Source organism: Nipponia nippon, unplaced genomic scaffold (genome assembly GCF_047370975.1).
Source record: "Nipponia nippon isolate SJK-2023a ecotype South Korea unplaced genomic scaffold, ASM4737097v1 scaffold_4, whole genome shotgun sequence".
NCBI classification, from domain to species: domain Eukaryota; kingdom Metazoa; phylum Chordata; class Aves; order Pelecaniformes; family Threskiornithidae; genus Nipponia; species Nipponia nippon.
Window position 1 is genome coordinate 47,642,319 of NW_028262358.1, and position 22,202 is coordinate 47,664,520.

At 39.9% G+C, this 22,202-nt stretch overlaps 1 protein-coding gene across 6 annotated transcripts in view; it reads right to left on the reverse strand.

Annotated features, from left to right (window-relative positions):
* The window catches only part of SMOC2 (SPARC related modular calcium binding 2), a 147,620-nt gene that overhangs the window by 41,202 nt on the left and 84,216 nt on the right, over positions 1-22,202 (reverse strand). For all 6 annotated transcript variants that reach the window (XM_087774960.1, XM_087774959.1, XM_087774957.1 and 3 more), the window contains exon 8: positions 5,702-5,888. In XM_087774960.1, coding sequence (XP_087631086.1) covers positions 5,702-5,888 — 187 coding nt within the window. The remainder of the gene's footprint in view (positions 1-5,701; positions 5,889-22,202) is intronic.

The window sequence follows — 22,202 nt, forward strand, 5'->3', positions numbered from 1 at the left end:
ATGCTAAGCTGTTCTGGCAACAGCTTCCCAGATCTGTCTGTCCTTTCACTGTTGTCCCCTAGTGATTCAATCCAGATTTGCAGAACAGAGATTCCAGGATGCAATGCATCCATCTTGCTACCAGGAGTACTAATGCTATTGGTTCCTGCAATAGAGTTTTAACAGCTACTCTTCTAATTTGTATTTTGTAGTGGAAAGCTGGAAGATAGTACACACCATTTTGCATGAGCCCCTGGTTCTCTAAATTAGGAAAGACTGACATGTTCACCCTTTCCTTTCTATACAAAAGAACTAAAAAATGACAACTGCATATTTCTCATCTTATTCTGATCCCCTATTACTTCCCCCTCCTAGGGGGAAAACAGTTACATTTTATCAATATAGACTAAAAAAAAATTAAAATCAATAAATAAATTAATGGGATTCCAGCCCACCTAAATCTTTCCCAGAAATGAGGTCTAGACACTCCTCTTAAACTCCAGGCAGTAATCCCACCTGCTTGTTTACCAGGACTGTACATTCCTAAATACACCAGTTATTCTTTATTTAGTATGAAACTCCTAAAATTGATTACTCTATTTATCCATCTGTACTCAGAAATGTCCTCTCTGGGGATATTATGAAGTATTACTTCCTCAGAGCTCCATTGAGGACTCCCCATAAGTCCAGCAAAGCTGAACAAATTAGAAATGGTCACGACCACAGCAGTTGATCTTTTGAGTATTAGTCATCAGGCAGAGCACTCATTGAGCAAAAGGAAGATTTGTGTCTAAATCATATATATGAGATGACTGAATCCAACTTGCCAGCCTTCCAACTTTGGAGACATGCAGCACAGTGAAAGGATTCCCTGCTACCTCTTCTCCCACAGCTGAGTTACCGTGTAGTTGTAGAACACAAAAGGCCAGAGACCAAAGAGGAAAAAAAGAAGATGGAGAATGATTCTAGATCCACAGGTGATTCATCAAGGTGTTGGGAAGACCTAGAATTCCATTCGGTGTGACAGTAGAAGCCAAAATCACATGCACTGCATGCACACTATAAATATAAATAGGAGAGTGAGCTGGTTGATGTTAAAGAATCACCACCTCCAATTTCATGAATGGTTCATTCCACTGTGCAGGATGTGGCAGGAAGCCTGCACAGATGAACAAGGAGCACCTAACAAAATTCAGACATAAAAAGAAAGCATACAAGAGGTGGAAGCAGGGTCAGGTGATACAGGGGGAATATGCAGACACTGTCCAAGTGTGCAGGGATGGCACTAGGAAAGCCAAAGCCCCATGGAGCTAAATCTGGTAAGGAGCATGAAGGGCAAAAAGAAGAGCTTCTTACATGCATGTCAGCAGCAAAAAAACTAGGGAAAATGTGAGTCTGCTGCTGGGTGGGACAAGGGACCTTGTGACCAAGGACATGGAGAAGGCAGAAGCACTCAATGCCGCCTTCTCCTTCATCTTTATTTGTAAAACCAGTCTTTAGGAATCCCAGGTCCCTGAGACCACTGGTAAAGTCTGGAGCAAGGAAGATTTACCCTCGGTGAAGGAGGATCAAGTCAGGGATCATTTGAACAAACTGGACACACACAAATCCATGGGACTTCATGGGATGCACCCACAAGTGCTGAGGGAGCTGGCTGATGGCATTGTGAGGCCACTCAATTATATTTGAAAGGTCATGGTGACTGGGGGAGATTCCTCAGGACTGGAAGAAAGCAAATGTCACTTCTATCTTCAAGAAGGGCAAGGAGGAGCCAAATAACAAGCCAGTCAGCCTTACCAGTCAGCATTCCTGGGAAGGTGATGAAGCAAATCCTCCTAGAAGCTATTTCCAAACATGAAGGACAAGGAGGTGATTGGGAGTAGTCAGCATGGATTTATGAAGAGGAAATTGTGCTTGACCAAGCCTGCAGCCTTCTATGATGAGATGATTTGCTCAGTCGATGAGCAGAGAGCAGCAGATACTATTTATCTCAATTTTAGCAAGGCTTTTGACACTGTCTCTGATTACATTCTCATAGACAAACTGAAGTATGAGTTAGATAAATGAACGATGAGGTGTGTTGAAAACCAGCTGAACTGCTCGTCTCAAAGGGTTGTGATCAGCAGCAAAAATTCCAGCTGGAAGCCAGTCATCAGTGGAGTTCAGTACTACAGCCAATATTGTTTAACCTCTTCATTAATGACCAGGATGCCGGGACAGAGAACAACTTTAGCAAGTTTTCAGATGATGCAAAATTGGGAAGAGTGGCTAATACACCAGAGGGTTATGCTACCATTCAGAGGGACCTCAACAGGTTGGAGAAAAGGGCTGGCAGGAATCCCATGAAGTTCAAAAAAAGGCAAATGTGAAATTCCCGCACCTGGGGAAGATTAACACCCTGCACCAGCATGGGATGGGGGCCAACCAGTTGGAAAGCAACTTTGCATCAAAGCCCTGGAATTTCTGATGGACACTAAGCTGAGTATAAGGCAGCAATGTGCCCTTGCAGCAAAGAAGGCCAACAGCCTCCTGGGCTGCATTAGGAAGAGTACTGCCAGCAGGTCAAGGGAGGTGATCCTTCCCTTCTCCTTCGCACTGGTGAGACATATCTGGAATGCTGGGTCCAGTTCTGGGTTCCCCAAACCAGAGAGACGTGGACATACTGGAGTGGGTATAGCAAAAGGCCATGAATATGATTAAGGGACTGGAGCGTTTGACATAATAAAGAAAGGGTGAGAGAACTGGGACTGTTCAGCCTGGGGAACAGAAGGCTCAGGGAGGATCTTATTGATGCCTATAATTATCCAAAGGGGAGAAAATAAAGAAAACTGAGTCAGACTCTTTTCAGTGATGTCCAATGACAGGAAAAGAGGCAATGGGCACAAAATAAAATACAGGAAATTTCATTTAAATGTAAGAAAAACCTTTTTTTTTTCTGTGACGGTGATCAAACATGAGAACAGGCTGCCCAGAGAGGCTGTATACTCTCCATCCTTGGAGATATTCAAAGCCCAGCTGGACATGGTCCTGAGCAATCTACTCTAGCTGACCTTGCTTTCAGTAGAGGTGTTGGACTAGAGAATCTCCAGAGGTCCCTGCCAATCTCAACTATTCTGTGATTCTATAATAAAATGACACTCATAAAGAAGAGCTACAAAAAAATCAGCAGAAGTCCTATGGCTTGACATGCACAAGAAAATGATTTGGACTCAAATTAGAGAATAGGAACTAAGGCCCCATACAATGATTTAAACTATAATTCAAAGAAGGATTAGCACTAAAAACAAGAAACAGTGAATAAACCTAGGAGTGGAGAACAGAGGAAGAGCAGAAAAGGGAGCCTCTGGAATCTCTAGAGGACATTTCTAGGTCCTCACACAACATGTGTACTGATCCTACAGTTCCAGGACCAAATTTGTTTTGACAGTTTATGGATCTCAACTTGCCAGAAAAAGCAGATCAACAGTAACTAAGTCAGGCGCACTTCAGCTGGTACTGTAATTGGCATGGTCTAGACTACGGTATAAACAGTTATCAGTAAATCAGCACTTGAAGAATATATGAAAAACACTCCCCAAGAATATAATACTTAACAGCAAGTGATTTATAATGTTTTTTCACAAACCTTATCTAAATGATAAAAAATTATTTTGGCCTCAGGTTGAAAAGCTTTATGACTGCATCAAGATACTAAGGGCTCAGGGGACGATCCATGTAATTATAAGCCCATCAGTCTTACTTCAGTCCCCAGGAAAGTCATGGAACAGATCCTCCTGGGGGCCATCATGAGTCAAATGAAGCACATGATCGGGAAAAGCCAACACGGCTTCACAAAAAGCAGATCGTGCCTGACAAATCTGGTGGCCTTCTATGATAAAGTGACCTGCTTGGTTGACACGGGGCGAGCAGTTGAGGTTGTCTACTTGGACTTCTCCAAGGCCTTCGATACGGTTCCCCATGGCCTCCTCCTAGAGAAACCGATGCGATAAGGCCTGGACAAGTGGTCTGTGCAGTGGGTGAGGAATTGGCTGACGGACCACACCCAAAGGGTGGTGGTAAATGGCTCTTTTTCAAACTGGCAACCGGTCACAAGTGGGGTCCCCCAGGGATGGATATTGGGCCCAACGCTATTCAGTATCTTCGTAAGTGATCTGGATAACGGGATCAAGTGTAGCCTGATGAATTTCGCAGATGACACCAAACTGAGTGGGGAAGTAGACACTCTGGAAGGGAGAACCACCCTGCAGGAAGATCTGGATAGGCTGGAAGAGCGGGCTAACAAGAACCTCATGAAGTTTAACAAAGACAAGTGTAAGGTCTTGCACCTGGGAAAACACAATCCAGGAGTGCAGCTCAGACTGGGATCCACCTGGCTAGAGAGCAGCTCTGTGGAAAGGGACCTGGGGGTCCTGGTGGACAGGAAGCTCAACATGAGTGAACAGTGTGCTGCTGCAGCCAAGCAGGCCAACAGGATGCTGGGTTGCATCAAGAAGGGCATCACCAGCAGAGATAAAGAAGTCGTTATCCCACTCTACTCAGCGCTTGTCAGGCCACACCTGGAATACTGTGTACAGTTCTGGTCCCTGTTATACAAAAAAGATGTGGGCAGGCTGGAGGGGGTCCAGAGAAGGGCCACCAAGATGATCAAAGGTCTGGGAAGCCTGCCGTATGAGGATAGGCCGAGAGAGCTGGGCTTGTTCAGCCTTGAGAAAAGGAGGCTTAGAGGTGATCTCATCACCATGTACCAGTACCTAAAGGGGAGCTACAAAGAAGATGGCGACTCCCTTTTTACAAGGAGTCACATGGTGAGGACAAGGGGTAATGGGTACAAGTTACTCCCAGGGAGATTCCGACTGGACACGAGAGGTAAATTTTTCACCATGAGAACAGTCAACCACTGGAATAATCTCCCCAGGGAAGTGGTTGACTCTGCTACGCTGAACGTGTTTAAGACTCAGCTGGACATGGTGCTGGACTATCTCGTCTAGATTGTGCTAGAAAGGTTGGAGCAGATGATCCTTGAGGTCACTTCCAACCTGGTATTCTATGATTCTATGATGATACCTATACTGCTCGTCAGCTTTATATGAGCTTCTATAGCATTCCTTCAAGGGCCAAACTTCAATAACCAGCCTAAATAACATCTTTTGGAACCTAATACTTGCCTTGCCTATATCTGCTCTATGTGGCTACCAACACTTTACCATGTATCTGGCTCAGCTGAGACGACTGAACTCCAAGCTTCTATTAATAACACACTAAAATGGTATTTCCTCTCCACAGGTTCCCAAGCAGTTGTTCCATCACAGCCAGTTACACAAAATAGTTGAGGAGGTTGCTGGAAAAATAACTGAACATTTCTGAGGTTGGACATGGTTTCCGTCATAGACCATCTTACTTGGTTCTTCTATATGCAGGCTAAGGAGAGTGAGATTTTCTCTGGGCTTATTCATTATCTGCTCCAAGCCTTGGCTTCCCAGCACAAAATAGAAAGTAAAAAAAGAGGACTGGAGGAGCAAACTGCCTGTGACATTGCACTGAAACAGTTTTGGCCATCTGGCCTTAAATTTTGATGGCTCTTAGAAATATTTCACTTCATCTTCATAGCAGAAGAAACCTATATGATATAATTCCATCGGCGATAGAAATCTACATGCTAGTACATGCACACTAAGGCATCTTCTCACTACAACTTTTGAGCACTGAACGTGTATTCCCTTACCTTGTTGATGTACCAGGGATGGGACGTCCCGTATCCACCAGAACACACCAGCAGTAGCCTGTGGAAGGATGGCACTGCACTGGTTTGTAGAGGCCACCCTGAGCACACTCTGGAATGAACACATTGTCTTTCTGGGGCTGCTTAGCTTCCTCCAGGGCTGACTGAAGTTCTTGATCACATGATGATGCTTTTGGAAAGAAAAGAAAAAATACTGAAGAAGCTGAATACTGAAAATAAAAATAATAACTGAAAATAAAAAAAATACTGAAGTAGGAAAGGGCCTACTAGATTTATCAAACAGTTTTTATATCTTTCTGTGATTGCATATAAGTATTGTATTTGAAGAGGTTTGCTACAGCTCAAATACCAGCTACATTGGTTTATGCTGTATACTGTTAGGACCTTTAGTTTCCTTTTCATGCAGCTGCTTCATAATACAGTCCTAATAATATCTTGACACCTCCTTTCCTATACTAGATATAATCTATGGCTAACCAAATACTTTCTCTGCCACCGTAAAAAAATTGTTACCCACTCCACAGTCCCTAAACTACTGATTCTTTTCAAAGGGAACAATAAAAATCCAACTTCTTAGGATTCCTTATATGAATTATTCATCTAGATGTTCATTTAGATGTTTATATTCTGCTCTTTCTTTCCAGTTTTGGAACAACCTCTTAAGACAGTGAAAATTCTTCCACCTTCTTTTCTGTTGATTCTAGTATTAGTGAAGTATCATTTGCTCTGAAGACCAAAGACCCACAAAAAAAAAAAAAAATTATCTCTGCATTAACAGTATGTCCCAGATCTTTTCGAGATGTCAGAAAAACTTACATGTCTATACATTCCTAGCCTTTACATGAAAATATGAACAAGGGGGCAAAGAGCAGAAACCCCAGGGCCTGAGAATGCCAGTCAGTTCACACCAATCAGTAAAAAACCACCTCTGCTGAGGATTTTTGATCACTACTAAGCTAGTATATGTGGCACTGCAGAGATAATAAATGAGACAGACTATTTACTCAAGCCATTATTTCTCCAGGAACTTTAAAGTCAGTCTCCTACCATGTGAAATTTAGATGGTTAATAAACCAGCTTCTGTGTAATTCTCAAACTAATCCAGTGAACCAAAATTAAATACTTGAAAAACAAGAATGTTGATAACAGTAAGCACACTACAAACACAGAAATTACTGACAGGAAAATTTCAAGTTACTAGAATTTCAATCAATAAAAGATTCTCTTCAGTTAAAGAAAAGTCATTTTAGTGTTAAAAAAAAAATCTGTGGGTAATATTTGCTCTTCTTTCAAGTCAGTTTAAGACTAGTGACACACTTACTCTCTGAATCTCTAGCTGGATTTACTTCTTGATTTTTCACAGTTCAACCCACAGAAGAACACATTAAATCCTGACTGGATTTTCTAGTGCATTTGTAATGAGTTTCAGCTTCAGTCTAAGCTCATTTACTCTTATCCACAGGGTTCAGAAAATGCTTTGCAAATTGTAGGCAAAAACTGACAGGAAGTCACTAGTTATGTCCAGAATGCTACTGCTCCTTGCAAATGACCAAAATCGGTAAGACTTCTGTTGCAGGGGAAAAGGTGGCAGGAAGTTAAACACCTTCATACTTTAAACAGCACACAATTCCATCTATACAATGGTCTGTTTTCCAAAACAGTGTATTTTGTTCCAATCCATGTAAAAGGTTTAAAAAACAAGCGTATCACTTGCTAACGTGATTACAAGGCACAGATGGAGTGATTTTTCAGTTCTTTGGTTGATTTTTTTCTTTTTGCCTCTTTTGTTTCATATGGTATTTGAGCAGGACAGCTAGACAAATTGATTGATTTTGCATGTTTTTGTCTTGGTCTACCCACTGACATAATCAGAGATTGAATAGCTCTCAAAGCACCAGTGTTTAGACAATAAACTGTAAAGAATCAAGGTAGCGAGGACAGAAAGGCTCCTTTAAAAAAAGGGAAATAGCTAATTATTTGCATGTTAAAACTTTCACAGAAATAGCTACGGTTTCACAAATTAGAAATCCATCACCAACATCCTCTTAGAGTAGCCAAAATAAATCTTTCCCTCAGTGAATCTGGATTATGATGATTATCAAGTCACAAGGTACGACAACCCTGGAAAACACATCACTTAGTTGTTCACTTTTTATGTTTTGTATATAATCAAGCAAAAAGGAGCAAACGGGGTGAAGCAGCTGCAGTGAGAGGGAGGAAATCATTACTCCTCTTTAAACTCCACTAAATTCTTTTCTCATTCATACTGATAAACCTTGGGACCATTCCATTAGCTACTGTGACCTTCTCTTGTTTTATATCCTTGTAACTAGCAACATAATCTGGCAGTTGTGCAGGTATTATTACCTCTCGCAAACCCAGAGAAGTGACACATTTTCATGCTCTCAGCTTTGTTTAGAAAATACATTGGTGTATAGAGACTACATAGTCAGGTCATCCAGGCAGACAAAATGTAACAGCACAGAGAGGGTGTGATGGAGAATTCCCAGTGCAGAAGCAGATATGGAGTGTTTCAGCTGTGAGCTACACCACCTAATTTCTGGGCAGCTCTATTTTCCCCTGATTGAAACAACCAGCAAAGGACTGCACTGCTGGCTCAAAACCACTGGAGTCATGGGCCAGTGCAGTCACCTGCATTGTGGTGATTTAGAAGCAGGTGTTACAGATCTAGATAAATGGTCTTTACTCTCCTGTGTGACTTGCCAAGGCAAGGTTTTCTACAAGCTGCTGCTCAAGCTAGCAATTTGTCTCTTGTGCGCTAGGTCAGGTTTGTTCTTGTCCTTTTTCTCCATTATGTCTGGTTTTAAGTCTCAGAGGTACAGAGAAGCAGTATTATGGGAGAGCTGTCAAAGGAGGGTTGCAAATGTGGCTTATGGCTTTAGGAGGGACAGTCAGAAAACTGGTGGAACTTAACATTGTTAGTGAGAATGGAAGCAGGACAGTCAGTGACAGTAATGAAAGGAAGGTTTAAAGACAAAAAGGAACATTCTTAATGACAAAAGTGTGAAAAATAGACAAAAACACAGGATTCATACCAAACGCTAAGGTAAATGTCCTGTAACTGGGAGGACTTTAGTGATGAAAAAATCTGCCTTTGAAGAGCAAGCACCAGCACAGGCATTCAAGACAAAAAAAAACGTATATAAAAGAAACTATGGTATTTTCAGGAAGGACTTTCCCCTTCTTGGAACCTTTAATTTCTTACTCTTACCCTACAGATGGGAAATTGTAACAAGAAGAGGAGTTTATTATTAGTTGTAAATTAGTTGTCAGGTAAAATATAGATTATTTTTGACAAACTGGAAAAAATATAAATCAGTGTGACGGTCATTATGTCTGTCGGTTCTCTATGTGCCAAATGACTGAGCCTTATCACATATCTGCTGAACCCAGTTCATTCATTTTATTCACCGAAGTGCAGAATAGTTTATTATTTCCCTTCCTTACACAAAGGCTAATGATCTAATAGGCAATATGCTTAGTGACTGCCCAAAAGAGTCTTTTATGCAGAGTCCAATGCTTTTGTACACTTTTGACATGACCATTTGTGCCACCATTACTACTTCCCTTTTGCTTTCACCACTAGAACACTGTTCCTACATAAAGTAAATGAAAATTGCTCTGAAGTGTTTACCTATAATCCTACCTGCTTTTCCCAGAACCAGAACATTAGTCCTCTGTGTAATTTCCTCTCTGAGGGAACCATTCATTCCCTTTCAAACTTTTCTTTCAATTATTTACAACAGGAGTACTGGAAAGATGAAATTGTAGCCTGTGATGACTAAGAGCTCTTATCACAGAGCTACCATACTGCTGCAAATAATTGCCTTTGTAATGTCAGAAGAGTCATGGTTAACAAACGTTCATTTGCCGGGAGAACCAGTGATAAATGTCATTAGCTTAGAAAATGCCTGGCAGTTTGTCCAAACAATCTGACAACAACTATGATCTGGAACCATAACAGATGGATGCCAGAAGTTCATAAAGTGAACAGTACAGAAAAAGATCTATGCCACAATAAAAGTAGGATAAATACCTTAATCATTAAAATACATCAAACTTTCTATGGAATGTGTTACTACAATAACATTCCTTCTGGGGAAAAAAAAAAAAAGCACTGCCACTCCAGCTTCATCTTTTCACGGAATATGCTTACACTGTTGTTCTTTCACTTAGTTCCTTCAGTTTTGCCTCACTGGAAGAGAGAGATGTTTTTCCAAGCATCAGTTCAATAAAGCAGTTCATTAGTTCAATAAAGCAGTTAGACATGGCTGAAAAATCCTTGCCACATAGTCTACCAAGTTAGCCAGCCACACTGTAGCTCAGTTAGGATCCTTCATCTCAGGCTGAAAAAACTTCCTGCAGTTTCTACCCAAAACTATTTTATTCCGGGTTCATAAGCATTAGGGATTCAACACAGAAATTTCAATCACGTAAGGAAATAGGTATATTTTGCCTAGTTTTACAAGAGCCTTGTACCACCCAATGACCATCTACTTACTCTGAAAATGGAATTTCTGAATGAGTTTAAAAACCTGCTTTAACTGTAATGTATGTTGTTCTTCCTATGTCATATCACTATTCCATTTCTTCCCTTTTTAATTTAAATGTTAGTTACTAAATATACTTTTCTTGTTCTGGTTCAAGATGCCTTCATAGTCCATTACAAATATCCAGCTGAAATGATGCATCTTCTGTCAATGCAAAAGATACTCCAGCTAATGACAAACTCTGCGGGTAAGTTTCATGTTTTGTATAAAATCTTGAGTCGGTTCTTGTTGCTAATCATGAATTCTCGCTAAAAAAACAGTCTGCATTTCAATGAATCAAGTTAATCTACATGAACAGAAAAATACCTCAATAGTAGCAGGGTATAACACGCTATAAAACGTTATAAGTTTATAATTTATTTATTATAAATAAATCCTTATTTATGAAAGACTCCATTTATTCAACTCTGATGGGTTACTTAAACTGTTGATGTTTACTAGGGGATGTCCTGGAGGAGAAAAGAGGTGTTTTTTCTGGAAAAGTCATCCTGAACAAACCCTGTAACTGTGCCTCTGTCTGTAGCATATCTAAAACACTGATCACCGTATTATGTAAGTTATGATAATCATCTTGTTAGTCTTGTAATGGGAGATGTTTTAGCCCCTTGTTTCAGAGATTCTGGCAGTTGTGCTGTGTCTTATCACAGCTTCTCCCAACATGTGGAATTTTCATGATTATAAGTAATTTAATTTTTTTTCTTGCTTAACTGTGAATCACTGTATTTATGTCTAAATTTCAGTGTGTTCTGCAGAAACAAGTTGCCAAATCTGCAGAAAATTACAAAGGCGTCTGTATACTACTTTAACATTTCCTGCCACTATACAAACATTTCCTTTCAATTTCCTCAACCCCACAATGTGTATATGACAAACAGAATCCATTCCAAGAAATTCTGTTTTCAGTTGGTTCCTTCTCCCTCCTTTTCTCATTACCATAATGGGCCATGAAAGGACAATTTAGGCAGCCTGGTTTCCACAGTAAAGGGATCTTTTATTAGGGCTTCAAGCTCAATGTCCTCTATAGAAAGCAGGTAACAAGAAACCTGTGAAAAAAAATACCTGAAAATTGATACGCATGCTCTGGAGGAGTGCAGTGTAATATTAGAGACAGTTAATACTGCAGTTTTCCCATGTTACTGAGAGCATATACAGACAGAGTATATTCATGTCCAAATTTCAGTATAGAGAGACTTAAATTGTATGACAATTTCTGGTAATTAAAATGTTATGAAAATCATTTGTATGTCCTAGTTAATTAAGCCTAATTTAGGCACCCCTTCAGAACACTTCAAATATTGTTTTAAAAAAGTTCTGTGCTGGTTTATTTCAAAGCCATAATAATTAGGATGGATAAATAGTCATCCTATTGACACCCATGCAACCCTCCAACAAATTCATATCTCACGGGGATAAGAACTTGATCCATTTTCTTAGGATGAACCCTCCTTGAACCAGTAAAGTTAATAGGCTCTGAGGAAACTGATTGCCATGTGTTTTTATATTCTCAACTAGTTTTCATAGTCTTCAAATTTCATTGAATGGATTTCCACTTACACTGCACCAAATTGTATTTCCACATATGACCAAAATGTTCACTTCACAAAGGCAGTGGGAAGTGGGACGATTTCTATTGAAGCTATGCTCTCCCTGTGGAAGAATTTACATTGACTGGATGGCAAAATGATCCATTACAGCAGTGGCCCTGTTATTCCTAACTCCAGCAAACATGCACGTTCAAGGTAATAGCAGGTTCTTCACCTGTCACTGACCAATTTCATCACCCAGAATCCATCACGTCTATTCCTGCTATAAACACAGCATCCAAGGAAGCATGTTAGCTAACATAAATGAAAAAAATTCCTTAAATTATTTCTTTCTAATGAAGGACAGGTGTAACTCCACAGCATCATATTCTTTCAGGGTTTCTAGCCTGCATTTAGACCTTCTTTAGCATGACAGATGCCTTCTCTGAAGAGGTAGTGAGGTGGTATAATGCAGTTTAAGATGCCAACCTCAAACCCTTTATGTACACAAAGTTATCTTCTCATCCCTTATGGCAAGAGTATGGGCATCTCACACTAATCTTTCTTAAGCCCTGTTCTTAAAAGAATTTGCCTGCCTGCCCTCTCTTGACCATTTCAAATAAACTCATCTCTAATAGAAATCAAGTGCAGCTCAATGCTACAAACAAGTGCAGGAACAACTTTGCTCCTGCTACTAGCTTCTTATAAAGACTATTCATAAACCTAAATCAAAGAGTATTTCTGTGGCCCAATCTTCCCCCAGCAGAAATCCATTAAAAAGTACCCACTAAATTAAATGGACACTACACCAGTTCTCAGCTGAATATATTCACATGCAAGTATGTTTCCAATTAAGCCTAATATTTGCTCATGGACCAAGTACTGATTGTAAGGAATAGGTAACTGTAGTCCCAATATCTAGATGGCAACCAAAACCTAAGACAAAATTACAGTATTAATACTCATCTGGCGCCACATGTTTTGATTTACATTAGGTTCAGATACACATCAGCATGAGGGTTCTCAAGGCCTGGAGAAAGCTGGCAACATTCCTACCCATACTTATTCTTGTTTGCGAAAACTTGTGGGAACCAAATATTTCAGGCCCCTTGTGTACATTTGCAGAGTACTCTCAATGTATATCTGATCAGTATTTTGCACTTTTGGAGCTTGGGTAGATGATTGCAGCTAAACACAAAGTTCATGGCTCCAACACAGCTCTAAAGATTAATTTACGTACTTTACTCCACTGAACAAAGCAGGATAAATCACAGACAGATGCTCTCATTCATCTATGTGGTTTCCTATACAAAGACAATGCAATACACAAGGAGGATCATCTGGAAATGCACTGAGCCCATCAAAACAAAGATCCAGAACACAGAGACCACCAGCTCCCATTTAGCTTTACCTGAAAAGAACATGGCCACAGCCAATCCAATCTACCTGTATACACTAGGATTTTCTCACCTTTTACCCTGGGTTCAAGCAGCCAAGTGGCACTAGGTCAAATCAACATTTCTGCAATACACAAATTCTGGTTCTACCAAAAAGCAAAACTTTGGGGACCCATAAGACAAAGATCTCAGATGAAAATAGGATGACTTGCTCTTTAACCAAAATCCAAACCCACTTGTCTACTGGATTTTTTAAGAGAGATTCTGGTTTAGGGAAGGTTTTGCACATACCTCTGCAATTCTTTATTTTTCTTAGAACTTGAAATACTAGGAGTGCTGTGAGAAAGACTGTAACCACAACACTGTGAAAGAAAAAGAACTGTTTTGCCACAAAGCCTGCTATTTTAGCATTCTGTTTGTTTGCTTGTTTGTTTAATTCTTAGCCCAACTTCTCGGTTAAAGAGATGAGAAATATGATGTAAGTATTCAAATTTCTCCTCTCACAGAATTATAACTAATTTACTCAATTATTCATTTATAATCCTTTTTCTCCTTCACTGACGTCTCACACTGCCATTGTAAAGATTACAAGGGATCAAACTAGGTACCTGGTTTTAAACAAAATGTAATTCTAAATTTTGCCATTCTTATTTAGATTGAATAAACCAATAGTGTGAGATCTGTCCACTGACTTAATGAAAACTCACAGAGAAGCTAGTCTTCACTTACAAGAGTGACAGAATCTGTCTCTATATGTTTAAGTGTTAGCATTTACTCCTCCTGTAGATAACTAACATGAAGTTAGTATAAATTAGATTATAAATCTGAGTTATTTCAAAGATAGATTTTGCATTAGAGCCAAAATGTATATCCTGAACATCCTGAGTCAAACATTTATTATACCATCTACGAAATGTGAGAAGGCAGTGAACCAAGAGTAGCACGTTTTTGTTAAATCTTTAATGGCAGTGTGTGAAAATGATAGCAAGCCTTTGCAAAGTGGATTGCATTAGCCAGACTTGATCCAAGGACCGTTTACACCCTACCCTCTACACTGGATCTTTGAATGCAACCTTAACACAAATCAAAAATCCTTTCAAGCCAGCTGGTCAATCACATGGCATCAGGCTTCACAAGCAGAGTGAAAAATCTTCTGGTCTTCTGAGGAGATGAGGTCCCTCATCCCCTTTTGCTCAATGAGTTGAGGACATTCACTCAATTACAAGGCTGGACAAGGATGCATTATCTCTCCAGGTGCTCTTGTTGACTTTCTTAACTTGGCTCCCCTAAAATGAGAGAGGATACTGCACAAAAGACTGCCCAAGGATACAACTGAAAGCAGCTACTTGCCAAATGGAATGAAAACTGGTTTCCCTACGTAAAAGGAAATGTTGGTTCTTATTATTACTACGTATGGCTGCCTCACCCTGCCAAAGCAGAGCAGCACCATAGTGTTCAAACTGCAAAACCAAACAAACAAAGAAGCCACCACCCAAAATTACACTGGCTTTTCCCAAGCACAGTGGCTAGCTGGCCAGTTTGCTATAGCAATCTAAAGGCTCATTCATTAAACAAAATTGCGCAAAGCTACCATTCTTGCTTTATGAGTATATTGACCAGTAAATGTTAGTCTTCTGCCAGTGGAAAAAATCGCTCATTTTTAAAGAAATACTTGAAGTGAAAATAAAGCTGGTTCACTTTTTCTGCAGAGCTGTGAAAATGAAAGTCTTTGCCAGGTGAGCTGAGGGTAAGTATTTGTTTGAATAGCTCTACTAAAAATTACAAAACAAAATGTGCAAACTGGGGTGCCTAAATTCATACTTTGACACTTAAATAAGCCAGCCGGCTTACAGAAGTGTTTTTCAACCAAGCGCTTTCCCTCAGTGAAACAGGAGTTTTTTCTGTTCACCATTTGGGAAACTGAGATACTTACATCAGTGCCTGAATATGACTTTGGATACCTGACCATAGGAACCCAAGCAATTTTAATTTCAGAGGTGTACAGTGGCATCACTGGCTGCAGTTTGTGCCACTTTCCTGCCATTGGTCCATGCTGCTAATGCTGTTGGCACCATGCAGTGTTTTCCAGACTTATTGCTTAATTCCTGCCTGAGGTGGCTGCACTCCATCTACTCTTTATTTTCTAAGTGTCAGCTCATTTCCAACCACCTTACATACAGCTCCCCTGGATATATTACTCAAGATGTAAACAAGATATATATATATATATAAAATATATATATAAATACGTATATATTACTCAAGATGTAAACAAGATTAACATAAGAATCAAGCAATTTTTTAAATTCACATATTTGTTTCATTATTTTCATAATTCATGTAAATGTTGCATAATTCATGCATTTGTCTCATTACACCACCTACTGTGGCTGTGGTTCTTGTGATGTGGGCTGCGCAGTCAGTCCACAAAATGGCAATCTCAGCTCCCTGCATTGGCATGTGAGACAGAAATTGCTTTCCTGTGCCCTGCCAGGACACCTGATTGCTCAGGTGAGCCCTGGAAAAACACAAGCAAATTCGGTATTGCTATGCTCTGCCATGGTTTCTCCACAGAAGAAGGAGCATAACTCTAGCCTGAGCTAGACTTCCCTAGGTTCCCCACTCACAGGGCTTGCCCTGCACAGGCACCCCCGGCAACCTGCTCATGTACTCTGCAGCCCGTCCATGTGTGTCCCACAGCGTCTCACTTCAGCAGCGCTGATGGAAGGCTCAGTGATAAAGTGTAGTGGGACTTTTGATCATTATATCCTCTCAGATTTCACTGTAATAATCTCAGGACACAGGGATGTGAACCCTGGCTACTGTCACAGAAGCCAGCAAGAGGCAGGAGGACTTCTGACTGGTTTATGGGAACATGATCCAAGATGCACAGTTAAAAAATACGCAGATATATTAAAAAATAAGAGAATTTTAGTTTGCATTTAGTTAGTTCTCCTTTACATGTCTCAGAGTATCTTACAAAATGGTCAATATAATATGCACCTCTGCCTAACTTGTAGCAGACTGAATGGGCATTACAAATGGTAAGAATTTGGCCCTCTGACACTGAGCAGGAATAAAGAGATTAAAAAAGCTGTTGAAACAGAAAATCTCCTTTCTTCCTCAGTGTTTCAGTGAGTATTACTTTGACAGCCATAATGCAAAAGTTTGCTACCAACATTCCCACTGCTTCTTCTGTGGCTAAGTAGATCAATTCCACCTCCAGCGCTCTCAGATATGTACCCTTCAAACCTACTTGATTTAAAAAATCCCAACACTTAAAAGTCATACTAATGCTGAGAATGTAATTGCACCCTTAAAAGCTAAGTAACGACAGATGAATTAAAAACTGCTCACTTGTTCTTGTTCTTCATCTTGTCAACGAGAAAGCAGGAAGCAGGTGGAAAATGAGCATGCATATTATTGCTCATGTCTCTAATTACAAGAACGGTGTTGTGCAATGAAAAGTCTTTTAACAGAGCAAGAAGCAAATTCTGTAAAGTGCCATCATCTGTTGAGTCACATTGCTCCTGGAATGCATTAACTCTCGTCCTCAGTATGAGATTCGACAAATAACATGAACACGAACCCTGGTCAAAAGGTAACTGCACTGCTTTAACCCTGCACAAATCTGAAAGCTCATCTTAGATTAAATACTGTACAGGTCTTTTACCCTCAGCACATTATATCCAAAATACACTATTTATGTAGCATGGAAGAAGTCAGTATTTGTAACAGGAGAGGTACAGGATTCAGATAGAAGACTGTTTACTGATTTTGGCCAAGTTTTGTGTGCAATAAAGAGGATGAGCCAAAGAGGAGTAAAAGCCAATAAGAATATTCTAATACTATTTCTTTCAGCTCCAACAACATTTTAATATAGTTTTATGTAGCTCTTTTTTTTTTTTTTTTCTTTTCACATATGGCCATGGTTAAACAGCTCAGCTTGTGCTTTGGTTTCAAGAGCAAAGCCAAATCTTTGGCTTGGCTCTACCTTCAAACTTTGGAGAAAAACAAAGGCAATGCGAATTAAAAATAAAAATGCTAATTCCACCGCACTTTCATCTCCGTTTTCAAATAGAAATAGTTCCCTGAAGTGTAGATAATGCTAAATATGGTGTGATAGTGAAACATCTCTATGCTTCTGAAGAATGGGAGACCCCCAACATAATGAAAATCCCAGGCCACAATTTCTGCTCCTGTAAACTGGAACCATTCCACTGTACACAGCAGGGATCACCAAGAGAAAAAGCAGTCCCTAGCATACCCAGAACAGTTTTAAAGGCTTCTTAGATGATGCATAGTAGCAAAGTCGAAGACTTTTTGAACCACTAAAATTAGAATTGTAAACTGTGACTAATGATCCTTAAACCTCTACAACCCAGTGTCATATGGTTACTTTAAGTGCTCAGATTATTAGTTTTAAGTGTTTGACGTACCACACAAATGACCTGTATCAATGGAAAAAGCCTTGCATAAATACGTCCCAGCAATCCATTCGGTGTGAGAGTAAGGAACAGGTTTCAGAAAGTGTTACTTTTTGAAGTGTTTGCTTAGCATGTTTCCCACAAATATTTTCAACCCTTTCAGACCTGCTCCTCTCCTATCTCCCCACACACACAGGTACATCTGCCTCAGGCCTCATTTATTTTGAAGCTCTCTACGACAGAGAAAATCCAAAGGACCGGATTTGGCAGAACTGTTCAAATAAAACAGATTCTAAATATTTAACTTTTCCAGATAACCAGCATCACAGGAAACAGCAATATCGGCACTCAGTCACCTAATAAGGAAACGTTTTTATTACAGCCCATGTGAAGAAAGTTCTGTTGTTCTTTCTACATATTATACACTGTATGCTTTGTTTTCTCTTTAATTTGGGAAGATTAGGGGTTGTTTGATAGCTTGAAAATAACGCAAAAGGAAGCTCAGTGCATGATGCTCCCAGGAGGTTGTGAAGCTGTTGCAACCAGAGCTGTTGCTGATTAAATCTGTCTGTTGTTATAAAGCATTCTGGGCAGAACCAATCAGCCACTGGCATAATTAATAAAGTCCACAAGGGCCTTTAGTGGGACTTGTTTTCATCAATCAGGAGGAACAAACATAGGCTAAAGCAGAGTGGAAAAGCCTGTGTATTTACAAACCTGCTTGCCTTGGGTCACGCTTGTGCATAACTACAGAACAGTGCTATAGCAAGTACCATTGATGACTAGAAATTTTGCCTCATACATGTCGGCTCATTTATATAAGGATAACATGGAGGTGAAGACACAGGCTCTCTCTTGCACCAAAGTCACAGGCATCCTCTTTTTGCTTTTGTTCTACATATATATTTATTGCAACCATGCAATGGCAGGTACAGTTTGCAGAAAGGAGGGGAGGAATCTTGAAGTTATCAATCAGTTGCAAGGAAAAAGGGTGAAAATCCAATGTCATGATTTATATGACTGAAACAAAGAAACCAACAAACAAAACAAAAGGCAGTAAGTCTAGATGCAAAATTAAAACTGAGAGAAAGGGTTTAGGTTGCATCTTTTCATTTAGAGAAATGCAACTATTTCTACTGGTCAGTATAACACATTTTTATTCACTTCTACCTCCTATACTACCTAAGTCCATAAAGCTCCTTATTGTATTCAATAGTCCTGTACTAGACACTATCTTAACTATCTCTCTGCTGAAAATTTTGCTTCTGCTTGCATTAATATGTCCAGACTGCAGCAGCCCTCCCAGAAGCAGAGCCAGGGTTAGAGCCCTGGAGTTCCTGGCTAGCTGCCCTGAATGTAAGCAATGAAACCACACTGTCTCTCTGCACTAGCTGACGTCAGATGCTTTCGCATACAATACTTTGTAGGCTGCTTAAGTCTCCCCGATGACATCCCGAGGAAGTAAAATTGGCACAGAATATAAGCCAAGAATCTGAGCACTGGTCATTCAGACTAACAGTGTTGATGTTATGACACTTGCATTGAGTTTTATTTGAAAAATACAAATGAACTGCTGCAAAAAAATCACGGCCTTGACTATGGAAACATTCTTACCTAGAAAAGCACTGGATTAATGCTGACAATATACTCCACTAACTTTAGGATCAAACACCTAGTTGCTCCCTCAGTTTGGTATCCCTCAGTATCCTCCAGTGTAGATACCACAACTGGACAAGGTGTCCCTGAAACGATCTCTGAAATCCTACATAGATAGGTAATTACACTCTTCCATGCTTACTCAATCTAGGAATCAAACTGTCTCTCCTATCCATTGCACTGTTCAGCTGGCTGCTCCTAAGAACTCAGCCTGGTTTTGGAGTCACTGCATTTTCAGAATACGGCCTGCAAATTCATACCATGATCTACAGCCTTTATTCCTTGGTTATTCTCCTCATAAGGCTTCCAGTGTATGCCTTTGGCTGCAATAGTCAAAAAGAGAAGGTGGAGGAATAGAGAGATTAGAAATCAGTGTTACAAGAAACGCCTAAAACAGCAGCATTTGAGACTGAAGAATGATACCTAGGCAAAAACTGAGAAATATGCAGTGAAGATTAGCTATTGACAGAAGAGAAAGCAGACTGCAAAGAAAGGACTGGAAACAGAACAGGGAATTCTGTGTGTGCAACAACAGTAAGGATGATTAATTAGGCTAGAGATAACAGAGACTATGATAAAACCGCATAAGGCTCCAATAAAAGCAGGTATGAAAAAAGGTGAATTAAGCTTACAGATAGTACTCTTACCCACAAACTGTCTTACTCAATTGTATGGGGAACAAAAAGATTCGAAGCAAAGCATTTTTCCTCTAGCCTTGCTGTGGACAGGGGATGCTCCATATAAAAGTCACACAGGCTCATTTTGACAAGTGCATTAAAAAAGTGCCTGCACCATGACATCCTTGAGGCTAGCACTATAGTTAGTTATGTGACATTATATCCTCAGGCATGCATGAAGGTATAAATGAATATTCAATGATTCTGAATATTACTTCAATGTGCAAAACACATTACCTCATTTGAAGAGAATGAAGTTGTACAGAAAGGTAAAAAAAAGAAAATACTTTGTTCACTCTGTCAGCTAGCAATACAAGTGGAGTAGCTGAGCCTTTGTGCTGACAGCACATCCATTAAAGTTGAGAGGAATTCCAGCTATGCAATAGCAGCAGGATTGGGGTCGACTGTCCTATCATCACTGATCCAGCAGACTGATATACCATATACTAGCTACTTAAAGAAATGAGTGTGCACGGTGATTCCAAGAGAGACAATAACACCATCATCAGTCCTGTACCACTAATGTCCCCATTTAGAAGGAAAAGTAAAAGAAAACTTAAAAAAAACCCCTCCAGGCCTGATTCTCTTGTCTCTTCATAAGGTTTCCAGTGGCATTACCCTTCTAATTGCAGTGGAGTCACTCCTATTTACACTGCTCTGAGTAAAATGAGGCTTCATGCCTGCTGAAACTAAACCATCTCCTCCTACAGTCATTTGTTATTATTATATTGGACTGTTTAGTTAAAGGGATGAACTACAGGATGTGTGACTACATTAGAAGTCACTGTTTCTTACTTGGGATGTTGGTAGGGGAAGGGGGAGAAATGACCTTTCAAACCACTGACATTTATACTGATATTTTTAGCTTTGCTGCTTCTCTGTTGTATGAACTCAAAGGAACTAAAAATGATGTCCTAAAAATGATCTTAAATTGCTTTTTAAACCTGATTAGAAACTGCAACAACACTGAAATTATAAGTCCCTTAAGTGAGGTGGGATGTAGCCTTTATTCAGCCAAACAAGAAAGCAATGATAATAATGATTCTCTCATTACCTTCAGGCAGTAAAGGCTATTGAGATTATGGCTTTAGCTACATGGGGGGAGTTTGGGGAAAGTCTGAGAGGAAACATCCAAGCTCAGAAGTTATTTACACTTCTGCTCCCCAAACCAATGAGGTAAGTAAACCAACAGAAAGGGTCCCTACCACCTTGCCAGCCAGAATAACTGGGCACAGTGCTGTTGTGAAAGAAGGGTGAACTGCACCATGACAGAGTGTGATGGTCATGAAACTCTGCAACTAATCATATCCCCGCCTCTGTTAAGAGTCTCCATTGTAACAGAATCTATGGATGAATTCACTAAATGACAAGTAAAAATAATCAGACAGGATCAACCCTGGTCAGTCCTTACACTGATGGCAGTTCGCCTCAATACAGGCCTGAAAATTTGGCCTGATGACTGAGAGGGAGCACTCATCCCTTCCTGCAATTTGAATGTGGACAGATCTTGCAACCCTGAACTATTTTCTACTTTCTTGCCAAAACTGTATCTCAGATTTTGGGGGCACAAGAGGCATTAATTTGACTTTATACACCTCTGCTCCCAGACCAAACACCAACCAGTCTGTTGCCCTGATCTAACCGGGTGCACTGGAAAGCAGTTGAAGGGCATTACAGGTCACCCACATTTGAGGACTTCATGTATTCATAATGCATTCTAGTCCAACAAAAACTGCATCTAAGCAGTCATCCAAATAGAGGACAATAAATGTCCCTTCATTTTGATAAGTTGCCTATACTCACTGAAGGATAATAAAAGTGGTAAGTTTAAATAACATTAAGATCTCACTGGAAAACAATGGAACAAGGTAACCCACTGTTTAAGTGGTGATAATAAAAATTTTTTCATAGCTTGTTAGGACTGTAATAGGATTGGTTGAAAAATTCCATTGTGACTGTCTTCGGTGGAAAACCAGGTCTTTAAATGAAAAGATATTTTTCATTCAAAGTGTTTGTTTTTCATAAAAAATGTGATTTTTAATGAGAACAAAACAAAAACCCACAACAAGTTGTTTCTTTGTGTTGAACTTCCCAGAGAATCCCAAAATCCAAGATGCTTGCAAGTTTTCTGAGGTATATCCTGCATGTACAGTCAGCCTAAGGACCCTAGCCCCTGAAAACGAAGGAACTACTGAGGTTTCAAAATTACAGGTCCCACAAGGCATTACAATG